This window comes from Leuresthes tenuis, unplaced genomic scaffold (assembly GCF_036924035.1).
Source record: "Leuresthes tenuis unplaced genomic scaffold, fLeuTen1.0.hap1 SCAF_22, whole genome shotgun sequence".
Taxonomy (NCBI): Eukaryota; Metazoa; Chordata; class Actinopteri; order Atheriniformes; family Atherinopsidae; genus Leuresthes; species Leuresthes tenuis.
Window position 1 is genome coordinate 463,966 of NW_027325376.1, and position 20,339 is coordinate 484,304.

At 47.3% G+C, this 20,339-nt stretch overlaps 1 protein-coding gene across 1 annotated transcript; it reads right to left on the reverse strand.

The window, feature by feature from the left end:
* Nucleotides 1-2,780: 2,780 nt before the first annotated feature.
* LOC140282314 (uncharacterized) lies at nucleotides 2,781-16,198 on the reverse strand. Its single transcript, XM_072376897.1, has 8 exons — nucleotides 16,025-16,198; nucleotides 15,037-15,138; nucleotides 14,591-14,945; nucleotides 10,929-11,249; nucleotides 9,643-9,993; nucleotides 5,734-6,066; nucleotides 5,299-5,634; nucleotides 2,781-2,935 (listed from the first exon to the last, which is right to left on the reverse strand). The coding sequence occupies exons 1-8, from the start codon at nucleotides 16,196-16,198 to the stop codon at nucleotides 2,781-2,783; spliced, it is 2,127 nt and encodes a 708-aa protein (XP_072232998.1).
* Nucleotides 16,199-20,339: the final 4,141 nt, after the last annotated feature.

Consider the following 20,339-nt stretch of genomic DNA (forward strand, 5'->3'; position numbering starts at 1 on the left):
TGTCATTCCTTTTTTGGCCACTGGCAGGTTTTGGCGCTGTTGTGCAGCCTTTTTCAGAGATGGACTCTGGTCTATTTATCCAATGCTGCATATCCTATGCAGTCATCATAACATGTTCACACTGCTCTCACCTCAGTACTGTGTGTGAAGAATAGCCTCCTCACCGAGTCAAATTTCCCCACGGTATGTAGCCTCGCCTACTACAACATTAAAGATGAATCAGAAAAGTTGATCACGAGTCCAGGCTTTTAATGAGCGGTGGACAAATGCTTATTTTTTCGTTCAGTGTTGACGAGCCAATATGAAATGCAAGGAGTCTGTGGCTGTCTTAAAGGACTACAACTTGCAAAGGCATTTTGAGATAAGGATAAGTACCATCACCTGAAAGGCCAAACACGAACAGACGAGATAAGAAAATTGAGTGCTGAGCTAACTTTGCAACACTTTCGTGAGACAAAAGCAGCAGAATCAAGCAAGTCCACGGGCTGGCTCTGGTGTGGCAGGACTAATAGTGCAGGATGGAAAGGAGGAGATCTGCCCTGACCTAAAAGACGTCCTGTGTTCCGTGAGTTTGTCGGCGATCACTGGGAGAACAGAAGCAATGGGAGCTAACGTCCATGAGCAGCTACCAGACTGAGCGAAACAATCGGCTCTTTTCTCCCGTGCACTGGACGAAAGCAACGCCATAAAGGTCACTGCACAGCTGTTGTTTTTATCTGTTTTATCCACGCTTTTTTATGCCAAATACAAGTGTGAGTTCACAAATGTTGGAATAAAATATGATTTTTAAAAATTATAATTATAAAATGCTTAAAGTTACAGTGTGTAACATTTATGGTGATTTATTAACAGAAATGGAATATAATACATATAACTATGTTGTTAGTGCTATATAATCATCCTATGAAATGAGTCGTTACGTTTTTATTACTTTAAATTTCGCCTTTTTATGTCCATATATCGCAGTCCGCTCCACACAAAGGCTTACCTGCATCGCATCTAGGGGAGGAGCCTCTAAGGGAGAGTCTCTAAGGGGAGGAGCCTCTAGGGGAGGAGTCTCTAAGGGGAGGAGTCTCTAAGGGAGGAGTCTCTAAGGGGAGAGCCTCTAAGGGAGGAGTCTCTAAGGGAGAGTCTCTAAGGGAGGAGTCTCTAAGGGAGGAGTCTCTAAGGGGAGGAGCCTCTAAGGGAGGAGTCTCTAAGGGAGAGTCTCTAAGGGAGGAGCCTCTAAGGGAGGAGTCTCTAAGGGAGGAGTCTCTAAGGGAGGAGCCTCTAAGGGAGGAGCCTCTAGGGGAGGAGTCTCTAAGGGGAGGAGCCTCTAGGGGAGGAGTCTCTAAGGGGAGGAGCCTCTAAGGGAGAGTCTCTAAGGGAGGAGTCTCTAAGGGAGAGTCTCTAAGGGAGAGTCTCTAAGGGAGGAGTCTCTAAGGGGAGCCTCTAAGGGAGGAGTCTCTAAGGGAGAGTCTCTAAGGGAGGAGTCTCTAAGGGAGAGTCTCTAAGGGAGAGTCTCTAAGGGAGGAGTCTCTAAGGGAGAGTCTCTAAGGGAGGAGCCTCTAAGGGAGAGTCTCTAAGGGAGGAGCCTCTAAGGGAGAGTCTCTAAGGGAGAGTCTCTAAGGGAGGAGCCTCTAAGGGAGAGTCTCTAAGGGAGGAGTCTCTAAGGGAGAGTCTCTAAGGGAGGAGCCTCTAAGGGAGAGTCTCTAAGGGAGGAGCCTCTCAGGGAGAGTCTCTAAGGGAGGAGTCTCTAAGGGAGAGTCTCTAAGGGAGGAGCCTCTAAGGGAGGAGTCTCTAAGGGAGAGTCTCTAAGGGAGGAGCCTCTAAGGGAGGAGCCTCTAAGGGAGAGTCTCTAAGGGAGGAGTCTCTAAGGGAGGAGTCTCTAAGGGAGGAGTCTCTAAGGGAGAGTCTCTAAGGGAGGAGCCTCTCAGGGAGAGTCTCTAAGGGAGGAGTCTCTAAGGGAGAGTCTCTAAGGGAGGAGCCTCTAAGGGAGGAGCCTCTAAGGGAGAGTCTCTAAGGGAGGAGTCTCTAAGGGAGAGTCTCTAAGGGAGGAGCCTCTAAGGGAGAGTCTCTAAGGGAGGAGCCTCTAAGGGAGAGTCTCTAAGGGAGGAGTCTCTAAGGGAGAGTCTCTAAGGGAGGAGCCTCTAAGGGAGGAGTCTCTAAGGGAGGAGCCTCTAAGGGAGGAGTCTCTAAGGGAGGAGCCTCTCAGGGAGGAGTCTCTAAGGGAGGAGCCTCTAAGGGAGGAGTCTCTAAGGGAGGAGCCTCTAAGGGAAAGTCTCTAAAGGAGGAGTCTCTAAGGGAGGAGCCTCTAAGGGAGAGTCTCTAAGGGAGGAGCCTCTAAGGGAGGAGTCTCTAAAGGAGGAGTCTCTAAGGGGAGAGTCTCTAAAGGAGGAGCCTCTAAGGGAGGAGTCTCTAAGGGAGGAGCCTCTAAGGGAGAGTCTCTAAGGGAGAGTCTCTAAGGGAGGAGCCTCTAAGGGAGGAGTCTCTAAGGGAGGAGCCTCTAAGGGAGGAGCCTCTAAGGGAGGAGTCTCTAAGGGAGGAGCCTCTAAGGGAGGAGTCTCTAAGGGAGGAGCCTCTAAGGGAGAGTCTCTAAAGGAGGAGTCTCTAAGGGAGGAGCCTCTAAGGGAGGAGCCTCTAAGGGAGGAGTCTCTAAGGGAGGAGCCTCTAAGGGAGGAGCCTCTAAGGGAGGAGCCTCTAAGGGAGAGTCTCTAAGGGAGAGTCTCTAAGGGAGGAGCCTCTAAGGGAGAGTCTCTAAAGGAGGAGCCTCTAAGGGAGAGTCTCTAAGGGAGGAGCCTCTAAGGGAGAGTCTCTAAAGGAGGAGCCTCTAAGAGAGGAGCCTGTAAAGGAGGAGCCTGTAAAAGATGAGCCTGTAAAGGAGGAGCTGAGGGGTTCCTTGGTCTTGTCCTTTTGTATCTTGGAATCTGTTCAATGAAGTTGATCGAGGAGCTTTCTGCAGAGAAGATAAACAGACGAGAACCTGAGCTCATGAACTCATCTCTACATCAGACACATTATCTGACTGTGTTTGAATAACAGAGCAAAGGTCAGCAAAGGTCAGCAAAGGTCAGCTAAGCCTCCAGGAAGCCGTGATTCTGTGGTAGCTGTTAGCATGTGTAGCGCCTGAACACGAATACAGGTTCCGCAGGGAAATAAATGTGTTTTCATATTAGTTCCTGGAGTCTGCAGGTACTCCCCATGTATGCGCGGGTTCTCTTCGCGTTCTCTTCGGGTTCTCTTCGGGTTCTCTTTGGGTTCTCTTCCGGTTCTCTTCTGGTTCTCTTCTGGTTCTCTTCTGGTTCTCTTCGGGTTCTCTTCTGGTTCTCTTCGGGTTCTCTTCTGGTTCTCTTCTGGTTCTCTTCGGGTTCTCTTCCGGTTCTCTTCCGGTTCTCTTCTGGTTCTCTTCGGGTTCTCTTCTGGTTCTCTTCGGGTTCTCTTCCGGTTCTCTTCCGGTTCTCTTCTGGTTCTCTTCGGGTTCTCTTCTGGTTCTCTTCCGGTTCTCTTCCGGTTCTCTTCTGGTTCTCTTCGGGTTCTCTTCTGGTTCTCTTCCGGTTCTCTTCCGGTTCTCTTCTGGTTCTCTTCGGGTTCTCTTCGGGTTCTCTTCCGGTTCTCTTCCGGTTCTCTTCTGGTTCTCTTCGGGTTCTCTTCTGGTTCTCTTCCGGTTCTCTTCCGGTTCTCTTCTGGTTCTCTTCCGGTTCTCTTCTAGTTCTCTTCGGGTTCTCTTCGGGTTCTCTTCTGGTTCTCTTCCGGTTCTCTTCGCGTTCTCTTCTGGTTCTCTTCGGGTTCTCTTCTGGTTCTCTTCCGGTTCTCTTCCGGTTCTCTTCCGGTTCTCTTCGGGTTCTCTTCCGGTTCTCTTCGCGTTCTCTTCTGGTTCTCTTCCGGTTCTCTTCCGGTTCTCTTCTGGTTCTCTTCCGGTTCTCTTCTGGTTCTCTTCGGGTTCTCTTCCGGTTCTCTTCCGGTTCTCTTCCGGTTCTCTTCTGGTTCTCTTCAGGTTCTCTTCCGGTTCTCTTCCGGTTCTCTTCGGGTTCTCTTCCGGTTTTCTTCCGGTTCTCTTCGCGTTCTCTTCTGGTTCTCTTCGGGTTCTCTTCCGGTTTTCTTCCGGTTCTCTTCGCGTTCTCTTCTGGTTCTCTTCGGGTTCTCTTCCGGTTCTCTTCTGGTTCTCTTCCGGTTCTCTTCTGGTTCTCTTCAGGTTCTCTTCCGGTTCTCTTCCGGTTCTCTTCGGGTTCTCTTCCGGTTTTCTTCCGGTTCTCTTCGCGTTCTCTTCCGGTTCTCTTCGGGTTCTCTTCCGGTTTTCTTCCGGTTCTCTTCGCGTTCTCTTCTGGTTCTCTTCGGGTTCTCTTCCGGTTCTCTTCGGGTTCTCTTCTGGTTCTCTTCTGGTTCTCTTCCGGTTCTCTTCCGGTTCTCTTCGGGTTCTCTTCGGGTTCTCTTCTGGTTCTCTTCCGGTTCTCCGGCTTCCGGTTGACTCTAAGCTCTCAGCTGCCCTGAGGTGTGAGTGGTTGTGTATCCCAACCCTGAGTTGGATTAACAGGTATAGAAAATGGATGGATGTGTTCCTGATTGGCTCACGAGTCCAATTCACATTGCAGATTACAGAATAGACCGTTTATCAGTACATTTATCACATCCACTGTTTTCATTGCCTTTACTGACCCCTGTGTTGCCTTTACTGACCCCTGTGTTGCCTTTACTGACCCCTGTGTGGCCTTTACTGACCCCTGTGTTGCCTTCACTGACCCCTGTGTTGCCTTTACTGACCTTTGTGTTGCATTTACTGACCCCTGTGTTGCCTTTACTGACCCCTGTGTTGCCTTTACTGACCCGTGTTGCATTTACTGACCTTTGTGTTGCCTTTACTGACCCCTGTGTGGCCTTTACTGACCCCTGTGTTGCCTTTACTGACCCGTGTTGCCTTTACTGACCCCTGTGTGGCCTTTACTGACCCCTGTGTTGCCTTTACTGACCCCTGTGTTGCCTTTACTGACCCCTGTGTTGCCTTTACTGACCCCTGTGTGGCCTTTACTGACCCCTGTGTTGCCTTTACTGACCCGTGTTGCCTTTACTGACCCCTGTGTGGCCTTTACTGACCCCTGTGTTGCCTTTACTGACCCCTGTGTGGCCTTTACTGACCCCTGTGTTGCCTTTACTGACCCCTGTGTTGCCTTTACTGACCCCTGTGTTGCCTTTACTGACCCCTGTGTTGCCTTTACTGACCCCTGTGTGGTCTTTACTGACCCCTGTGTTGCCTTTACTGACCCCTGTGTTGCCTTTACTGACCCCTGTGTGGCCTTTACTGACCCCTGTGTTGCCTTTACTGACCTCTGACACTGAGTATCATCAGCTTGTGCAGCAGAATGTCTCCACCCTTGTAGACGGTGCAGGTGTAGAGACCGTTGTCATTGTGGATGGGGTTTGTCAGGGTCAGACTGAGGTCTCCATTCTTCATTCGGTCTTTGTCCATCTCCGTACGGCCTCGATAGACCTTGTCCTGTTTTTCTGGCCGGATGTCTCCGTTCTCATAGGTGAGGACGTCGGTGCGTTTGGAGTCAGGGTGTCTCCACTCCACTCTGGCGTCCTCAGACAGAGCTGCAGTTTTAAAGGGCAGCTGGACAGATTTTTCCCCCTTTGGCACCTCTACGATCTCCATCTCATAGACTGAGTGAACAGAGAAGAACAAGTGAACGTTCAGGCAGTAGCTTCTGTATCTGACATATTTAATGTGCCAGCCCCTGAACTGGGGTTTCTTCTGCTGACCTTTGATGCTCAATCCCACAACTTTCTGTTTCAGCACTTTTCCCCGGTTATCGTAGATGGTGCAGATGTAGAAATCGTCAGTAAGATTGAGGTCTATTAGTCTCAGACTGAGGTCTCCGGTGGTCAGGGGGTCGTCCCCCATCTCTGTGTGGCCTTGATAATCCTGGTGCCGGTGGTGCCGGTGTTCCCGATACACGTGGATCACCGTGTTCTCTGGCTTCGAGCATCTCCACTCCACGGTGACGTCCTGACACAGGAGGTGCGGCGCCGTTTTAAAGGGCAGCCAGACAGACCGCGCCCCTTTCCTCACCTCCAGCACTTGTGCCTGAGAGACTGAGAGCAAGTCCCACTAAATATGTACAATGTTGGAAAAGCCTGTCTGTCCTGACAGCAAAAGGGACAAGAATGAGTTAAAGCCACAGAGTGATATGTTCACTGCTCCTCCAGAAGATCTGCGGAGAGACGGCTGGGCCTGACAGTAATATATATATGTAGCTAATGGGCGTGGTGGGACTGAGGGTTCATATATCTACATTCTATAGACAGACAACCAAAAACACCACAGACAGGAAGGTGATCTGACAAGGGTACCTCAGTGAGAACTTCTTCTAACTTTTACTGACCTGTGGGATGCGTTTACTGACCTGTGGGATGATTTATTGTCCTGTGTGATGTGTTTACTGACCTGTGTTACATGTTTACTGACCTGTGTGATGTGTTTACTGACCTGTGTGATGCGTTTATTGACCTGTGTGATGCGTTTACTGACCTGTGTTACATGTTTTCTGACCTGTGTGATGTGTTTACTGACCTGTGTTACATGTTTTCTGACCTGTGTGATGTGTTTACTGACCTGTGTGATGCGTTTATTGACCTGTGTGATGCGTTTACTGACCTGTGTTACATGTTTTCTGACCTGTGTGATGTGTTTACTGACCTGTGTTACATGTTTTCTGACCTGTGTGATGTGTTTACTGACCTGTGTTACATGTTTTCTGACCTGTGTGATGTGTTTACTGACCTGTGTGATGCGTTTATTGACCTGTGTGATGCGTTTACTGACCTGTGTGATGCGTTTACTGACCTGTGTTACATGTTTTCTGACCTGTGTGATGTGTTTACTGACCTGTGTTACATGTTTTCTGACCTGTGTGATGTGTTTACTGACCTGTGGGATGATTTATTGTCCTGTGTGATGTGTTTACTGACCTGTGTTACATGTTTACTGACCTGTGTTACATGTTTACTGACCTGTGTGATGCGTTTATTGACCTGTGTGATGCGTTTACTGACCTGTGTGATGCGTTTACTGACCTGTGTTACATGTTTTCTGACCTGTGTGATGTGTTTACTGACCTGTGTGATGTGTTTACTGACCTGTGTGATGCGTTTACTGACCTGTGTTACATGTTTTCTGACCTGTGTGATGTGTTTACTGACCTGTGTGATGTGTTTACTGACCTGTGTGATGTGTTTACTGACCTGTGTGATGCGTTTATTGACCTGTGTGATGCGTTTACTGACCTGTGTTACATGTTTTCTGACCTGTGTGATGTGTTTACTGACCTGTGTTACATGTTTTCTGACCTGTGTGATGTGTTTACTGACCTGTGTTACATGTTTTCTGACCTGTGTGATGTGTTTACTGACCTGTGTGATGCGTTTATTGACCTGTTTGATGCGTTTACTGACCTGTGTTACATGTTTTCTGACCTGTGTGATGTGTTTACTGACCTGTGTGATGTGTTTACTGACCTGTGTGATGTGTTTACTGACCTGTGTTACATGTTTTCTGACCTGTGTGATGCGTTTACTGACCTGTGTGATGCGTTTTCTGACCTGTGTGATGTGTTTATTGACCTGTGTGATGCGTTTTCTGACCTGTGTGATGCGTTTACTGACCTGTAGGATGATTTATTGTCCTGTGTGATGCGTTTACTGACCTGTCGGATGATTTATTGTCCTGTGTGATGTGTTTTCTGACCTGTGTGATGTGTTTACTGACATGTGTTACATGTTTACTGACCTGTGTGATGCGTTTACTGACCTGTGTTACATGTTTTCTGACCTGTGTGATGCGTTTACTGACCTGTGTTACATGTTTTCTGACCTGTGTGATGTGTTTACTGACCTGTGTGATGTGTTTACTGACCTGTGTGATGCGTTTACTGACCTGTGTTACATGTTTTCTGACCTGTGTGATGTGTTTACTGACCTGTGTGATGTGTTTACTGACCTGTGTGATGTGTTTACTGACCTGTGTTACATGTTTTCTGACCTGTGTGATGTGTTTACTGACCTGTGTGATGTGTTTTCTGACCTATGTGATGCGTTTACTGACCTGTAGGATGATTTATTGTCCTGTGTGATGCGTTTACTGACCTGTAGGATGATTTATTGTCCTGTGTGATGTGTTTTCTGACCTGTGTGATGCGTTTACTGACCTGTGTTACATGTTTACTGACCTGTGTGATGTGTTTTCTGACCTGTGTGATGTGTTTACTGACCTGTGTTACATGTTTACTGACCTGTGTGATGTGTTTTCTGACCTGTGTTTCATGTTTCCTGACCTGTGTGATGTGTTTTCTGACCTGTGTTTCATGTTTCCTGACCTGTGTGATGTGTTTACTGACCTGTGTGATGTGTTTACTGACCTGTGTTACATGTTTACTGACCTGTGTGATGTGTTTTCTGACCTGTGTTTCATGTTTCCTGACCTGTGTGATGTGTTTACTGACCTGTGTGATGTGTTTACTGACCTGTGTTACATGTTTACTGACCTGTGTGATGTGTTTACTGACCTGTGTGATGTGTTTACTGACCTGTAGGATGATTTATTGTCCTGTGTGATGTGTTTTCTGACCTGTGTGATGCGTTTACTGACCTGTGTGATGCATTTACTGACCTGTGTGATGCGTCATACTAACCTGTGTTTCATGTTTTCTGACCTGTGTGATGTGTTTACTGACCTGTGTTACATGTTTACTGACCTGTGTGATGTGTTTACTGACCTGTGTGATGTGTTTACTGACCTGTAGGATGATTTATTGTCCTGTGTGATGCGTTTACTGACCTGTAGGATGATTTATTGTCCTGTGTGATGTGTTTACTGACATGTGTTACATGTTTACTGACCTGTGTGATGCGTTTACTGACCTGTGTTACATGTTTTCTGACCTGTGTGATGCGTTTACTGACCTGTGTGATGTGTTTACTGACCTGTAGGATGATTTATTGTCCTGTGTGATGTGTTTTCTGACCTGTGTGATGCGTTTACTGACCTGTGTTACATGTTTACTGACCTGTAGGATGATTTATTGTCCTGTGTTACATGTTTACTGACCTGTGTGATGTGTTTACTGACCTGTAGGATGATTTATTGTCCTGTGTGATGTGTTTACTGACCTGTGTTACATGTTTACTGACCTGTGTGATGTGTTTACTGACCTGTGTGATGCGTTTTCTGACCTGTGTGATGCGTTTACTGACCTGTGTTACATGTTTACTGACCTGTGTGATGCGTTTACTGACCTGTGTTACATGTTTACTGACCTGTGTGATGTGTTTACTGACCTGTGTGATGTGTTTACTGACCTGTGTGATGCGTTTACTGACCTGTGTGATGTGTTTACTGACCTTTGTGATGCATTTACTGACCTGTGTGATGTGTTTACTGACCTGTGTTACATGTTTACTGACCTGTGTGATGTGTTTACTGACCTGTGTGATGTGTTTACTGACCTGTAGGATGATTTATTGTCCTGTGTGATGTGTTTACTGACCTGTGTTACATGTTTACTGACCTGTGTGATGCGTTTACTGACCTGTGTTACATGTTTACTGACCTGTGTGATGCGTTTACTGACCTGTGTGATGCGTTTACTGACCTGTGTGATGCGTCATACTAACCTGTACTGACAGTGAGTGTCACCATTTTCTGTCTCAGGACCGTTCCCTCGCTGTTGTAGACGCTGCAGATGTAGATGCTGCTGTCACTGACTCGCGGTACTTTCAGGGTCACACTGAGGTCTCCAGTTCTCACTCGATCTTCAGTCATCTCTGTGCGACCTTGATAGTCCTCGAGAATCCTGCTCAGCGTGTCTGACTGGTTTTGGTGCCTCGGATACTCGTGCACTGCCTCGTCTTTGTCAGTGCGCCGCCACGTCACTCTGACATCATCAGGGAGGTTACTGGCCACTTTAAATGGGAGCAGCACGAACTCTTCCCCCTCGGTCACCTTCACCTTCTCCAGCAAACTCTCTGCCAGAACAGAGCAAACATGAGGTGTTCAGACAGCTGTTGGTGCTGCTAATGACTCTTCATCAGTTTGGCCATATTTAAATGACTGATCAATGAATAAACAAAGGTTTCAGCTTTAAAAATCCATTCAACCATAAATCCCTACATGGGATTTCCAGGAGATCTGTAGATGGATTCATTTTGAGCAGCATGAAAACATAAAACATGTTTTTTCTTTGTCTTTAATAGCCTCTGACAGTAGTCTGCAGTTTTCATTCAGGGAGTGTCCCTCAGATGCTGCTCAGTAAAAAATAAAACAGCTGAGATACTCATCTTCTCTTTGAGCTGAACCTTCAAACATGGTTGAAGAGACTGGTTCCCAGTAACTTGGCACATCTCTGGACCACAGCACAGAGAAACGAGGGTTTTCTGATGCATCAAGCTGAAAATATCTGGTTCTGATAGTCGTGGATCTCAGTTCTGGTCAGACTCAGCTTCCAGAGGTTTACTTCACAGAGCAGACCAGTTTGTGGCAGCTCTACAGTGACAGTGTGTTTAAAGCATATTTACATGAAATGTGGAGTTCCTCAGGGCTCCATCTCCGGACCTCCTCTGTTCATTTCTATATAGTCCCTGTTTCACAGTTCATGACTGTGTCACCAATTCAATTCTATAAAATATCTTTAATTACACTCCAAATCATCATTGGACATTTCGGCTCGAAACACTGAAGGTCACTGAAGGTCACTGAAGGTCACCTTTAATAGGGTGATCAGAACAGGTGGCATCAGAGAGTCCCTGAAGGACTAAAAACGGCTCATTTTGAATGAAACATTTGTGTAATTGCAGCTTTAAGCAGCTGATAAAATGTTGTACCCGTAACTGTTTATCTTCTCTCTGTTGTATTTCCATCGCGTTTGAAGCAGATTTTCTTGACTTGTGGAATAAAAACTCACCTCTGATGCTGAGGGTCACCACCTTCTGCAGCAGGATGCGTCGGGCCCTGAACACGGTGCATTTGTAGGCTCCGCTGTCATTCAGACGGGGCTCCTTCAGGCACAGACTGAGGTCTCCCGTTTTCAGGGGGTCTTCCCTCATCTCTGTGCGGCCCAGATAAACCTGTTCACCTGACTGGTTCTGATACACATGGACCAGCTGTTCGTGGTTGGAGCAGCTCCACTCCACTCTGACGCCCTCAGGGAGGCCTGGTTTGGTTTTAAAGGGAAGTAGAACAGATTTCTTGCCCTCCGTCAGCTCCACCGTCTCCGCCTGGCAGACTGAGAAAAGAACGGAGTGAGACACTTTCTTCTAAACAACTCTGCTTCGGCCCGTCAAGTTCTGCACCTTTAAAGCCGTTTTGTGGGAGCATCAAATCAGTTATCAGGCCCCTAAAAGCAGAATGGGAGGCAGAGCCTTTAGTTATCAGGCCCCTAAAAGCAGAATGGGAGGCAGAGCCTTCAGTTATCAGGCCCCTAAAAGCAGAATGGGAGGCAGAGCCTTCAGTTATCAGGCCCCTAAAAGCAGAATGGGAGGCAGAGCCTTCAGTTATCAGGCCCCTAAAAGCAGAATGGGAGGCAGAGCCTTCAGTTATCAGGCCCCTAAAAGCAGAATGGGAGGCAGAGCCTTCAGTTATCAGGCCCCTAAAAGCAGAATGGGAGGCAGAGCCTTCAGTTATCAGGCCCCTAAAAGTAGAATGGGAGGCAGAGCCTTCAGTTATCAGGCCCCTAAAAGCAGAATGGGAGGCAGAGCCTTCAGTTATCAGGCCCCTAAAAGCAGAATGGGAGGCAGAGCCTTCAGTTATCAGGCCCCTAAAAGCAGAATGGGAGGCAGAGCCTTCAGTTATCAGGCCCCTAAAAGCAGAATGGGAGGCAGAGCCTTCAGTTATCAGGCCCCTAAAAGCAGAATGGGAGGCAGAGCCTTCAGTTATCAGGCCCCTAAAAGCAGAATGGGAGGCAGAGCCTTCAGTTATCAGGACCCTAAAAGCAGAATGGGAGGCAGAGCCTTCAGTTATCAGGCCCCTAAAAGCAGAATGGGAGGCAGAGCCTTCAGTTATCAGGCCCCTAAAAGCAGAATGGGAGGCAGAGCCTTCAGTTATCAGGCCCCTAAAAGCAGAATGGGAGGCAGAGCCTTCAGTTATCAGGCCCCTAACAGCAGAATGGGAGGCAGAGCCTTCAGTTATCAGGCCCCTAAAAGCAGAATGGGAGGCAGAGCCTTCAGTTATCAGGCCCCTAAAAGCAGAACGGGAGGCAGAGCCTTCAGTTATCAGGCCCCTAAAAGCAGAATGGGAGGCAGAGCCTTCAGTTATCAGGCCCCTAAAAGCAGAATGGGAGGCAGAGCCTTCAGTTATCAGGCCCCTAAAAGCAGAATGGGAGGCAGAGCCTTCAGTTATCAGGCCCCTAAAAGCAGAATGGGAGGCAGAGCCTTCAGTTATCAGGCCCCTAAAAGCAGAATGGGAGGCAGAGCCTTCAGTTATCAGGCCCCTCTCTGTGGAACCAGCTGCCAGTTTGGCTTCAGGAAGCAGACACCCTCTCTACCTTTAAGATCAGGCTCAAACTTGTGCACGGATATGATATTTGTTGTAATTTGGCGCCAAATAATTCAAATCTGAACGAACTGAGAGTGAAACGTTGACTCAGACAGGAACAGGTCCTACTGTGTACTGATACCAGCTTCAACACAACATACCTGCTTTGTGCCTCTTCCTTTGATGTCTGTAGCACATTAAGGCACCGACAGGAAGCAAAACCAGGAGAACCAGGCTCAGGGGAACCAGGACCGCGATGAGAACCCCGAGTGAGAAAGGAGGAGCTTCTGCAGACAACACGGACAACCTGAGCGTTGGCCCACATAGTCACATGATCCAGACCAGCAGCATTAACTCTGACCTGCTGTACTGACCTCTGACCTGCTGTACTGACCTCTGACCTGCTGTACTGACCTCTGACCTGCTGTACTGACCTCTGACCTGTTATACTAACCTCTGACCTGCTGTACTGACCTCTGACCTGTTATACTAACCTCTGACCTGCTGTACTGACCTCTGACCTGCTGTACTGACCTCTGACCTGTTATACTAACCTCTGACCTGCTGTACTGACCTCTGACCTGCTGTACTGACCTCTGACCTGCTGTACTGACCTCTGACCTGTTATACTAACCTCTGACCTGCTGTACTGACCTCTGACCTGTTATACTAACCTCTGACCTGCTGTACTGACCTCTGACCTGCTGTACTGACCTCTGACCTGTTATACTAACCTCTGACCTGCTGTACTGACCTCTGACCTGCTTTACTAACCTCTGACCTGTTATACTAACCTCTGACCTGCTGTCCTAACCTCAGACCTGCTGTCCTGACCTCTGACCTGCTTTACTAACCTCTGACCTGTTATACTAACCTCTGACCTGCTTTACTAACCTCTGACCTGTTATACTAACCTCTGACCTGTTATACTAACCTCTGACCTGTTATACTGACCTCTGACCTGTTATACTAACCTCTGACCTGCTGTACTGACCTCTGACCTGTTATACTAACCTCTGACCTGTTATACTAACCTCTGACCTGCTGTCCTAACCTCTGACCTGTTATACTAACCTCTGACCTGCTGTACTGACCTCTGACCTGCTGTACTGACCTCTGACCTGTTATACTAACCTCTGACCTGTTATACTAACCTCTGACCTGCTGTACTGACCTCTGACCTGCTGTACTGACCTCTGACCTGTTATACTAACCTCTGACCTGTTATACTAACCTCTGACCTGCTGTACTAACCTCTGACCTGCTGTACTGACCTCTGACCTGTTATACTAACCTCTGACCTGCTGTACTAACCTCTGACCTGTTATACTAACCTCTGACCTGCTGTACTGACCTCTGACCTGCTGTACTGACCTCTGACCTGTTATACTAACCTCTGACCTGTTATACTGACCTCTGACCTGTTATACTAACCTCTGACCTGTTATACTGACCTCTGACCTGTTATACTAACCTCTGACCTGCTTTACTGACCTCTGACCTGTTATACTAACCTCTGACCTGTTGTACTAACCTCTGACCTGCTGTACTGACCTCTGACCTGCTGTACTGACCTCTGACCTGTTATACTAACCTCTGACCTGTTATACTGACCTCTGACCTGTTATACTAACCTCTGACCTGTTATACTGACCTCTGACCTGTTATACTAACCTCTGACCTGCTTTACTGACCTCTGACCTGTTATACTAACCTCTGACCTGTTATACTAACCTCTGACCTGCTGTCCTAACCTCTGACCTGTTATACTAACCTCTAACCTGCTTTACTAACCTCTGACCTGCTGTACTGACCTCTGACCTGCTGTCCTAACCTCTGACCTGTTATACTAACCTCTAACCTGCTTTACTGACCTCTGACCTGTTATACTAACCTCTGACCTGTTATACTAACCTCTGACCTGCTGTCCTAACCTCTGACCTGTTATACTAACCTCTAACCTGCTTTACTAACCTCTGACCTGCTGTACTAACCTCTGACCTGCTGTCCTAACCTCTGACCTGTTATACTAACCTCTAACCTGCTTTACTAACCTCTGACCTGCTGTACTGACCTCTGACCTGCCGTACTGACCTCTGACCTGCAGATGGATTGCAGTCTGACTCAGGTCCTCCCCCATCCTGCGGATGGTGCAGGTGTACTTTCCACCGTCAGTGAATGTGGGTTTTCTCAGCGTGAGACTGACGTCTCCCGTCTGCAGGGCGCCAGCCTGCACTGATGTCCGGTCTCTGTACATCTGGTTCTGATCCTTCAGATAATCCCCAGCAGGCCTACGAACGTGAACTGTGGAGATCTTCAGGTCGCCACGGTCCCACACCACCGTGGATCCATTGGAAACAGTCACTGCTACCCTACAGGGAAGCAGGACAGACGTCTCCCCCTCAAACACCTCCACCTGCACCCCTAAGGCATGCTGGGAAACTGAGGAAGGAAACAGAAGCAGGTCAGCAGCCAATCAGAGGGCAGGACTCCACAGACAGCAAATACAAGTAGTGCCCCCCCCTTCTCCAGGTAAGAACCCCTGGATATGAGCCCAGACTGCTGCCCTGACTCTGCTGGTTCAGTGAGACCACTGTGGGCCAGGTGTCTGCAGGTGTGACCCGGTACTGATCCATCAGGGTCTGTAAGGGCCACCCGGGGAGCTTTAAGGAAGAGGCCTGATACTACTGGAGTCTTTGTGAGCAGAAGATAACCGAAAGGCTTCGGAACCAGCTGGAGATCACAAATTAATTAAAGGTTTTTACTCTGTTCAACCTTTTGTCCTCAACCTCAGTCTAAAGTATCTTCATCGCTGCACTATATCCCATTTTAACCGGTGACTCCATCACTAGGAAACTGAACTCTGTCCCTTAGATGAACTCTTTCACAGCTTTCTCCACCTGATAAATGCTCAAAATGGCTCCTTCGGGGGGTTCATTTGGATCAAAAATTAAACCAAAGTGAAGGAAACTAAAAGCAGACATATTCCAGCGGATGAGCTGGTTCTGACCCGGTTCTGACCCGGTTCTGACCCGGTTCTGACCCAGAGGCGATGGTTTCAGGAGTTTCCGTTCAGTTTATATCCTGTAACGGTTCTGGACCTTTCACAGAGCGATACAGGACGTCATGATGGGTGTGATCATGGGCCCAGATGGGACCCCGATCCGCCCCCCCCCCCCCCCCCATCCCGCCGTACTTAAGGCGGGGGGGGGGGGGGGCGGGGGGCGGATTGTTCCGAGTTTCATTGTAAATGAGGACGACTGTCCCTCCCCAGGGTCCTAAAGAGGAACTTAATGCCCAAATTACTGAAAAATAACTTGAGTTGAAATCTTTTGTCGACAGCTTGCCCCCCCCCCAGTTCAAAAATCTGGGTGTGACCGTCTCTGTAAACGGATCGTGGCTCCCAGAACCTCGGTGCTGTGGGTTCTGGATCCGTTCAGATGAATCCAGTTGGATAACTGGGGCAGAACCATGAAAAGCTTTATTTCACTGAAGCGGCTCGGCTCAGCACCGACCCGAAACACCAACGTGACAAAATGGTTCCGGCTTCGTGGCTGGAATCAGAGCGCGGTCACGTGGAGCCACCGTGTACACGGAGCGCGCTCCCGCGTACAGGGGCTCATACCTCTGAGGAACCCCCTGTTCGACTCTCCGGGGCTTCTGTCCGCCGAAGCGGGTCAGAGAGGAGCCGAACCGCCCCATTCCCCCTGAACGTCAGCGTGGTTTCCGCACCCCAGAGCCCGTAAAGACGGAACCTCCGGACCCTCAGGACTCTGCTGCTGCCAGAGCCGGTCCAGCTGGAACATCCCAGCGCGGTTCTTACCGTGCACGAGGACCAGGAACACCACAAACATGGTCCAGGAAACCCACTGAACGCGCTCCGGACCGAACTAACTCAGACGGCTGTCTAATCTGCCCGTTTCACTTTCGGTTCCGGATTCCGCGGGAATGTTATTAAAGTGGATCTATTTCAGTTTCTATCGAATATATTTCTGTAAACAGCACACTAAAAGTTACCTTTTTAACATATATTTGAATCCTTTTGACTTTAAATGACATCTGAGGCTAATTTTAAAGGAGTTTGTATTTTAAAGTTTATGGTAAAGTCTGACATCATCATTCATCAAATAAGAGCATGAAATGATAAGTAAATAAAGTTTATTTTACTGCTCAAACATGGAGATGAGCCGTTATTCTGATCCTCTGCAGGTGAATCCTCACATGACCTCTGACCTTTACGCACATCTGGAAACAGGTGAACTGTGTGGAGTCATTGTGTGATTTTATATCAAACAGGAAACAGCAGAGTTCCTTCAGCGGCCTTCGGACAGAGAGTTCTAAGACCTGCCGTTCCCCGGGGAACCGTTTCATTTTGCATTCACATGAGTCCGAGACGGAACCAGAACCAGCTCATCGGCCAGCAGCCTGAGAGCAAAGTGCGAGAGATTCAGCTGCATCTGAAACACGACTTTAAAGCTGCTGCTGATCACATTAGTCTGTCATTAAATACTAACAACATGAGCCCCTCCGGTCCGGTCCGGTCCGGTCCGGTCCGGTTTCTCTGCAGAACAGCAGCTGTACCCAGCTGGAGCTGATCTGGGCTGTTGTTGCTCCACAGCTGTAAATCCTGGTTGTGAAACGTGTTTACAGTCAGCTGTTGACCCGGTGGTTCCCCGCAGTGCACAACATGTCCAAAAGAATGTGCCTTTAGTTCTGAACAGAACCGCAGCAGACAGGAAACAGCAGAGAACCTGAAGAAGAAGGGTTCTGACAGGCCCAGAGCAGGAAAGAGTCGGGACCGAAAGCCTTAAAACCTGGAAAATAATCTGAATCTGTTCTCAAGCTGTCAGGAAGACATGCAGAGACCTCAGAACCGGGTCAGAACCAAGAACTAAGAACGAAGAACTAAGGTCAGATTCAGCAGAACTGGACCTCATGCAGGCTGGTCCAGAAGTTTGGCCCAGACACGGCCCACATCTGACCTTAAATGAGGGTGTTGGTTCAGAAACCCACCAGGAATGATCCAAACACCGGAGCCAGAACTGAACCGGGCCCAGAATGGGTCCAAACCCTGAGTTTGAGCTGCGTCTGTCTCAGACTGGGACCAAACCGCTGTTTACATGTGAAAATGAGACAAAGACAAACAATAAACCCGCACACGTGCACACGCACGTGCACACGCACGGTGTAAATCAGCCTGTTGTTGTCTGCGGCGGCCGTCAGTGGGAGGGGGGCGGGGCCTGAGGGCGACTCACTTCCTGTCAAACACACTATAAGAGCCAGACCTGCTCAGAACCGGCCAGACTCTCCAGAACCAGCACCGGGAACCTTCTGGACCAGAACCAGCACCGGGAACCTTCTGGACCAGAACCAGCACCGGGAACCTTCTGGACCAGAACCAGCACCGGGAACCTTCTGGACCAGGATGCTTCTGTTCCTGATGATCATCTGTCTGCTGGGTCACAGCCGGGCCGCTCCTGTAAGAACCGGACCGGTCAGGTTATGATGAGGCCTGGAGGCCGAACCCTGACGTGTGTGTGCATGTGTGTCTGTGCACGTGTGTCTGTGCTCGTGTGTCTGTGCACGTGTGTCTGTGCACGTGTGTCTGTGCACGTGTGTCTGTGCACGTGTGTGCGCAGCTTCCAGGGGACGCCGGCCTTCAGCTCCTCCTGCAGAACCAACTGGACCAGTCAGCGGTGAGTCCACAACATGAACAGAACCAGAACCTTTCTCTGCTCAGACCAGATGTTTTCAGGCAGCTGGACATTAAAAACAAACTGTTTCTGCCTCAGATTCTGGGTTTAGGTTCATGTTTATATTTATATTTATGTTTATATTTAGGTTCATGTTTATATTCATGTTTATATTTATGTTCATGTTTATATTCATGTTTATATTTAGGTTTATATTTAGGTTCATGTTTATATTTATGTTTATATTTATATTTAGGTTCATGTTTATATTTATATTTATGTTCATGTTTATGTTCATGTTTATATTTATATTTAGGTTCATGTTTATATTTATGTTTATATTTAGGTTCATGTTTATATTTATGTTCATGTTTATATTTATGTTTATATTTAGGTTCATGTTTATATTTATGTTTATATTTAGGTTCATGTTTATATTTATGTTTATATTTATATTTAGATTCATGTTTATATTTATATTTAGGTTTATATTTAGGTTCATGTTTATATTTATATTTATATTTAGGTTCATGTTTATATTTATGTTTATATTTATATTTAGATTCATGTTTATATTTATATTTAGGTTTATATTTAGGTTCATGTTTATATTTATATTTATATTTAGGTTCATGTTTATATTTATGTTTATATTTATATTTAGGTTTATATTTATGTTCATGTTTATATTTAGGTTCATGTTTATATTTATATTTAGGTTCATGTTTATATTTATGTTTATATTTAGGTTCATGTTTATATTTATGTTTATATTTAGGTTCATGTTTATATTTATGTTTATATTTAGGTTCATGTTTATATTTATGTTCATGTTTATATTTATGTTTATATTTATATTTAGATTCATGTTTATATTTATATTTAGGTTTATATTTAGGTTCATGTTTATATTTATATTTAGGTTCATGTTTATATTTATATTTAGGTTTATATTTATGTTAATGTTTATATTTAGGTTCATGTTTATATTTATATTTAGGTTCATGTTTATATTTATATTCATGTTTATATTTATGTTTATATTTATGTTCATGTTTATATTTATATTCATGTTTATATTTATGGTTATATTTATGTTTATATTTATATTTATATTTATATTCATGTTTATATTTATATTTATGTTTATATTTATATTTAAAGCTGCAGTTTTCTCCCTAATGAACGGTCTGATCTAATCAAACATAAAGAACTGAGTTCTGGGTCAGAGTAACTCAGCAGGTTTCTCTGCAGGCCACGCCCACTCCTGACATCCCTCAGCAGATGACATCATCATCTTCATCCTCCTCCTCCTCTTCATCATCAGCTTCCTCAGAGTCCAGCCAGAGTTTGGAGGTCAGAGGTCGGGGGGGGGGGGTCTGATGAATGTAACGTAACGTTCTCCTGTGAATGCTGACGATTTTACTACATTACCCATAAGCCTTAGCAGCACCTGTGAGGTCAGCTGATGGACTTCTTTCCACAGGCTGTCCACCTGCAGCGAGCGCCTCAGCAGCTGGAAAACACGGTAATGTTGACCTGTAACTGACCTTTATGTGTGTGATGTCACAAGTGTGCACGAGGTCATGATGATGTCACTTCCTGCAGGCCGTGGAGCAGGTGGACTCATCGCAGGAGGTGAGCCGCCGCTTCAGTTCAGATCAGGTTTCAACAAACATGGTTGGTCACATGACTAACTGCGTGCGCGTGTGTGTGCATGTGTGCACGTGTGCGTGCACGTGTCAGAGCTCGGAGCTGCTCCTGCCTCCCAGTAACGCCACCAGCAGCAGCCGGTGGCTCAGTGAACTGGTTTTACCGAGACAGAAGAAGTCCGAGCAGCAAGGAGGCGACAGCGCCGATGAGGAGCGCCGGGATCAGGTGACATCACAGGTGACATCACCGTTAGGTCACATGACACCACCACACTGTACCAGGTCACACATTTAACTTCGACCCTCTGACCCCGCCCCAGGCCATGATCCAGGGTCTGCACGGCGACACCAACCAGACAGCCGAAGTGGGCGGGGCCACGGGGGGCGTGGCTGCGGATGTGGGCGGGGTCACAGTCGGCAGCCGGACAGATGAAGAAGACACGCTTCCACAGCTGTCTGATGACAGCAGGGAGGGATCTGACGAGCTGAGCTTTCGCC